This window comes from Chamaea fasciata, unplaced genomic scaffold, assembly GCF_029207755.1.
Source record: "Chamaea fasciata isolate MVZ Bird 193981 ecotype frontalis unplaced genomic scaffold, bChaFas1.0.hap1 SCAF_10, whole genome shotgun sequence".
Lineage (NCBI taxonomy): Eukaryota > Metazoa > Chordata > Aves > Passeriformes > Sylviidae > Chamaea > Chamaea fasciata.
This window is the reverse complement of record NW_027094095.1, coordinates 6,754,419-6,760,642: the sequence shown is the minus strand read 5'-3', so window position 1 is coordinate 6,760,642 and position 6,224 is coordinate 6,754,419. Positions and strand designations below refer to the sequence as shown.

The 6,224-nt window shown below is 39.8% G+C and overlaps 1 protein-coding gene across 1 annotated transcript in view; it reads right to left on the bottom strand.

Moving 5' to 3' along the window:
* Positions 1 to 761: 761 nt before the first annotated feature.
* BRINP3 (BMP/retinoic acid inducible neural specific 3) overlaps positions 762 to 6,224 on the bottom strand; it is a 203,281-nt gene continuing 197,818 nt past the window's right edge. Inside the window, exon 8 of the mRNA XM_066192188.1 lies at positions 762 to 2,221. Within this exon, the coding sequence (XP_066048285.1) occupies positions 1,105 to 2,221 (1,117 nt within the window). The 3' untranslated portion in view covers positions 762 to 1,104. The remainder of the gene's footprint in view (positions 2,222 to 6,224) is intronic.

The following is a 6,224-nucleotide window of genomic DNA, read 5'->3' as shown; positions in this document are numbered from 1 at the left end:
TTCTGTTTAACCTTGTCTACATTCACTTTGAGGTGTTTTCTCCCCTGTGCTGCTGGGGACTTGCTGGAAGTGAGGAGTGTGCCTTAAACTCAGATTAGGCTAAATTCAAATGACACTGTAATACAACAAATTGAAATGAATAAAGTGAATTTCATTGAAGTCCAGCTGAATTAAAATTGTGTATGAATGAAATGGGTTTTTTTTTGCTTTCTCTTCTTGCCTGTAAAATATCATTCTTTATGTAATTCTTTCCCATTTAAAAAATACAAATTGACTTTTGAATCTATGACGCAGATTCAGACTGAATGTAAGGGGGTACTACTAAAATATTTTGTATCCATTTCCTTAACTTTACCCTGCATTTACTAACAAGGATTTCTGACAGTCCAGCCATTTCTTCTGTTCACTTGCAAGAGGCAGAAAATTTTTCTGAGAGTCCCAGGTTCTGCTGTCTGTGCCTTTTTTTCTGCCTGGATGTGTCAAATAGCAAAGAACCTAATTCTGATCCACAAACATTCAAAATTAATCAATTTCAGTAATTGATAATGTTTAATTAATGACTTGCACTGTCAGCTTTATAAACTGGATTATAAAAGTAAAATATCCTATCACTTTGATTTTCTGACAGTTTCTCTTAAAATCTGGAGTCAATCTCTTCTCTTTACCTACCCCTCCTGAGTTCAACACACACAAAAGTGTATCAAAGTTACTACTTTTGTGCAAGAAAAAAGAATCCCACAGCATTTCTTTGTAATAACTGTTCAGCTACAAAATTTTATTGGTCTCCTTCTATGTTCCCTCTAGAGGATGTAATGCACAAAAGCATTGCCACGGAACATATAAAATTACAAATGAAATTTATTGTAAAAAGTAGAATGTCTTCTAGACTGGTGTCAGTATTTATTTCATTCATAAACCAAAACTGCAGGTATAATATATTCATTGTCAGCAAGTTCATGTGTGTAAATTGCCATCCAACAGTATTGACTGATATAAGACAGATATTGAAAAGACAATTTAAATTTACTCTTCCAAACATAAACTGTTCCACAAAAGCACTGTAAAAACTCCTTCAAGGTTTCGTGTTGTGCTTCACATTTATGGTTAACTACATAATTTGGTTGTGTCATAATCCACTGTGTTTGGCAATTTGGCATTAAAGGCCTGCAAAGCAGATTGGATCCTCACCACTTCACTGGTAGACAGTTTGAGTCTATGACGGAGCAAGCAAGAGAAGAGGTCCAGGCGACGTTGGCCGGGTGGAGAGAGTTTATTTACACGATCCCGAATCTCCAACAGCTGCAAAAGTGCTGAGTCCTGTGAGCCCTGAGTGTAGGGGTAGTCCAGCTGCAAGATCAAGTCTCGAATCGCTTCTGGGTCGAAGTGCATGCTGTAGCCAAACACTTGGATGTTGTTGATTTTCATGTAGCCCAGATTTCTTGAGGGATCAATAAATTCCAGGGGTTCGTAGTAGATGCTCTCATTGCCATTTGGGCCGTTTGACTTTATTCGACTCCTCAAATAGATGTGCACAGTTTCAAAAAATGTCTTCCACTTGTTGCCCAGAGTCAGCGTCCAGTTATAACACTGAAGGGGCAAGTCCAATTTAGTCCGCTCCCAGTCTGGGAAATTATTTTCGTTCACAGGCATAAACCAGCTCTCAGAGTGGCTGCCCCCAAAAGGGTTGATATAAACAGCAAGGACGGGCTCCAAGGTGCTGTTCTTAGTCAGGCAAATCTGCAGAGAGAGGCCCAGTATCATATGGACCAGGCTGGACTTGTACTTGTTGCTCTTAAGAGTCAGGAGCATCCGCTTGCGCCACGACGGGTCGAACCAGCTGTTGAGGCGCATGTCGTTGCTGATGAAGATGGCGTGCACCTCGATCCTCCTGTCGGTCTTCTGCAGCAAATACTTCATCTCCAGGTCCTGCAGGTCCGTCTCGAAGCCAATGTAGTGCTCAGTGGAGTCAGCCACCTCGGGCTTGCACAGCCCCTGGCTCAGCATGTAGCCGGCATTGCAGCTGCCACAGCGCGTGCGGTTGTCGGGGGCACAGCTCAGGCAGGCGGGGCCGTCCCCCACCGTGCAGGGCAGGGACCCATGGCAGGCCACCTGGTCGTTGGGGCATGTGCACGTGTGGGTCTCCTCGGAGAAGCTCCCCAGCAGCCCGTTCTCGTTGCAGTAGAGGAACGACTGGATGCGGTTGAGCCAGTAGTTGGAAGACCTGGAACGTTGAAAAAAAGAGTATTTTAGCAAAGTATAGCTTTAGCTCACAAGTATATTTCTAGTCACTCAACTAAGCTTCAAATAAAAATGGAGTGCTTGAGATACTTATGTCGTCCTCATCTTCCACAACTTTACTGTAATTTAATGAAATATGACACTTGGTAAGTACAGGATACTTGTCAAATCATATAATGAATTACACCTGGAAGTTGCTCCTGGAAGTTGTTCGGAATTTTTTAAACTTCTTTTGTTTGGAATTTTTTAAACTTCTTTTGTTTATTAATACCAATTCATTGAAATCTATCTTTTGAAATCAGCACAAAAGTACAAAAGAAGTGCTAAATCTGGACAGGATCTCTATGAGCCAATAGTTGGAAGACCTGCAATGTTGGAAATAGCCAATTTTTGCAAAGTACAGCTTTAGCACACAAGTATATTCCTAGGCACTCAAATGAGCTTCAAATAAAAATGGAGTGCTTGAGATACCTGTTTCTTCCTCACCATGCAAAATTATGTGATCATTTATAATCAAAAGCTATTTCTGGTGGTTCACACACTTGAAATCACAACTTCACTGTAGAAGTAATTTTTGCTTTAATGGAATATGATACTTGGTAAGTACAGGATACTTGTCAAATCATGTAACGAATTGCACCTTCCAGGAAGTTGTTTGGAATTTCTTTAAACTTCTTTTGTTTGTTAATATCAATTCATTGAAATCAAAGCCTTTCAAAGCCAGCACAAAAGTACAAAAGGAGTGCTAAATCTGGACAGGATCTCTATGAGCCAATAGTTGGAAGACCTGCAACGTTGAAAATAACTGATTTGAGAAAAGAGAGGCCTGCACACAACAAGTACAACTTTGTTACATTTTATCACAAAGGAAAAAATAAAGCTGGTTTTAGTGTCAGATTAAGCATCTGCTGTCAGATAGATACACGTATAAATTGCCTGTTAGCAATGCAAAATCACAAAAGATAAGTTTCCTTGAAAACCCACAGGCATGACAGGAACATTTAGTTCATCTATTTGCTTTCTCTGTGTCTCTGTCAAGGAAGTCTGACAGAGAGCCATTTTCTGTAACTGTATTCAGATTAACATCTTGAGATCCTATGCAGCTGAGACTATTTTTGTGTGTTCTATTTGACCAAAGAAGTGCTCTGTGTGTGTCTAAGTGTCTACAACTCCACTGTCCCTCTGTTCTATTATGAAGATCTTATTCTTTTTTCTAGCTGGAGCTGCATTGATTTATGGACAGTGAGCCAAAATTCTTTCCTAGAATAGCAACAAGTCCCTGCTCCCCACCTGAAGAGATTCTTCAGATGACTTCCAGCACTACAGAATCTCTACAGGAAGCCATGCATGAGCATGTTGTGTTTACTTTTCATCTTCAGGGACAAAATTAAAAGATCACTTTAATGTTCTTCTTGTCATCTCATTTCTGTTTCACTAGGAGGAACAGTTAATGTCCTGCATCTCACTGGGAAAACATACTGAAACCAACAGTTCAGGCTGATGAGGCACAGCCACTGGAAGAAAGACAATGTGGAGAGCAGAGCTACATGGAATTAGCCAGAAATATTATCTTCTATGCGTTTTTCAGCTCCTATTACCCCCAACAATGCAAAGTTTAAAGAACTTGTTTTGCCTGCTGCAATCAGATTTATTGTTGCCATGTGAATGATGATGGTTGTACAGTTTCTTCCCCTTTCATCACATTATTTCAGAGAGAAAATGCAAGACCCTCATTTTCCCCTGTCCGACTTTTAAGTCACATTTGAATTTGTCTCAAGGAGAAATCCATGGCATCTCCAACTCTGATTTTTTAGAAACATGAAAATAAAGTTCAGTAAAAAAATGCATCATTGTGTAGTCTGGTGACTTTTGAAACCTTTTTCTTTTTTCCCATTTTTAGGGCAGGAATCTTGGTTGTTCAGGGTTGAGGGTTTATATGCCTATAGCTCTAGGTATTTTCTAGAAGCATAAGTAAATATAATAACATGCACAACATGAGAATATCATTATTCTTCTTTGTGCTTGTGTGAAAGTCAACATTAAGCAAAAATATTCTGGGTGAGCTTTATTCCCTGATTAAAAATCACAATGTCCATTCAGCAAGCAAGGTCAATGTCACAAAATAAAAGTTGCCCCAAAACTGAGAAGACCCTGAAGTTGTCCCAGGTGGAATGGGAAGTTCCTGTGTGTTTTGTCTGGGTTGTTTTGACAGCAGCCTGCACATCTGGAGATGTCCCAGCCAGCCCAGGTGCGTGAGCCCATTTTGGGCTGAACTCTCCTGTTTTTGGGTATAACCTTGTGGGCACCACAGCAACCAAAACAGAACAGAATCTTCCCAAAGGAGGGAAACAAACCTTTAAAAGCCTTCTCTTCGCAGTTTCTCCCTAATCCTTTGTGCTTCTCTGTGCTTTTTTAAGAATAGATACTGAGTACTATAAGCTGCTGGAGGTGAGATATAAAAGTCTGGCATGTTTACTTTAACTCTTTGGTTAATGCCATTTGATTCACAATAGCTTTCACAAAGTTGTTACCTTGTGATTTATCACTCTGGACAGATAACTGGGCAGATTTCAAGGCTGTATTATTTGCATTTTAACCTTCAAGTTTTCTGCTGGTGTTACTCCCAGGTGGAGTAACCACATGGCTACTGACATTGACTGGGTTTGTGACTGTGATTTTTAGCATCCTGCTCCACTTCTGTTGGGAACAGAAGTCCATACCTTTGAAAAGGTTTTTTTTTTATGTATTAGGAATATATTTCCAGAACACATTTCCAAAAAACCTCTTTCTACATAGACCAACTCTGAGCTTCCAGCTGCGGTTTTGAATTCACCTCAGTAGAAGATAAACAGCTGAAGAGATATTCTGAGTGAATTTTTGAACATTGTTTTATTGAGGTGGATTGGGTGTCCCTGGAAAAGTTTTGTCAGCAGGGGGGCATGCACAGTGGTGTCCACCGGAGGAAGAAGCCAGGGGTGGGACACAGATAGGTGCACAGAGTTTCAGCTGGTTCCAGCCAGATGTTCTGATCTTGACTCTAGAGCTTTTTTATCTGTTCTCCTTCTCCCCTCCTGTTGAACGCAGTGAGTTGAGAGAGTGGCTGGGTATGTATGTATGGGGGCAGTGATTAACCCACCACACAAGGCGATAATTTCCAGCTTAAAGTTGATCCCTGTTTTGTTTCACGTACCCTCTCTTATTCTTAGATCTAGTCAATAGCATTACAGTTTTTCGTATTTATAGATGACGTTACTACAGATAATTATTTGGCAATGAAGTAAGTTAAAAAGTGTTCTGCATATTATTAGGGGTTTTTTTCATACAGCAGAGGTTTTGTGAGGGAATTCCTGCATGGTTGGCTGGGAAAAGTATCAGTAATACAGGGTGCACCAGGCAAAGAAAAAAAAGTGGTAACTGTGGCATTGCCTCAGAGTTGAGGAGAGAATGGAACTGGGAACACAGGGAAGATGACTGGATGAGGGGCAACTGGTGAGGAATTTGGCACTCTTGGAAGAGGAGAATTTTCTGCTGTTAAAATAAGCCTACTTAAACCAGCAACACTGATTTACTGGCAAGACTTAGTTTGGGTTACTCACCTTTCCAACCACATGCTTTATAAAACACTGTTTTTTTCTTTAGGAATGATGCAATCTACTGTTTGGATGGTTATGAGACGCAAAATCTTTAAAGTCACTTTTTTTTTGTTCTTTTTATTTTTAACGAGCCTACCTTCCTCTTTTTATTTTGTTAGGCAATAGAAGCAGCAGTTTAAAAAGCTGCAAAATTAAGTAAGTTTCTTTCTATAACTTAGTTGTGTTGTTTGTAACTTAGTATTATCTAGATTATTTAAACTGCTATGTCTTTGATGATTAGCAGTTGCAAAGAGGTCAACAACATTACAGAGAAAGGAGGTTATCTCCTTATTCCAAGGAACTTCAAAACAGTAACATTCTAATATTATTGCCTTATTTTCATTTCTTTTTAAC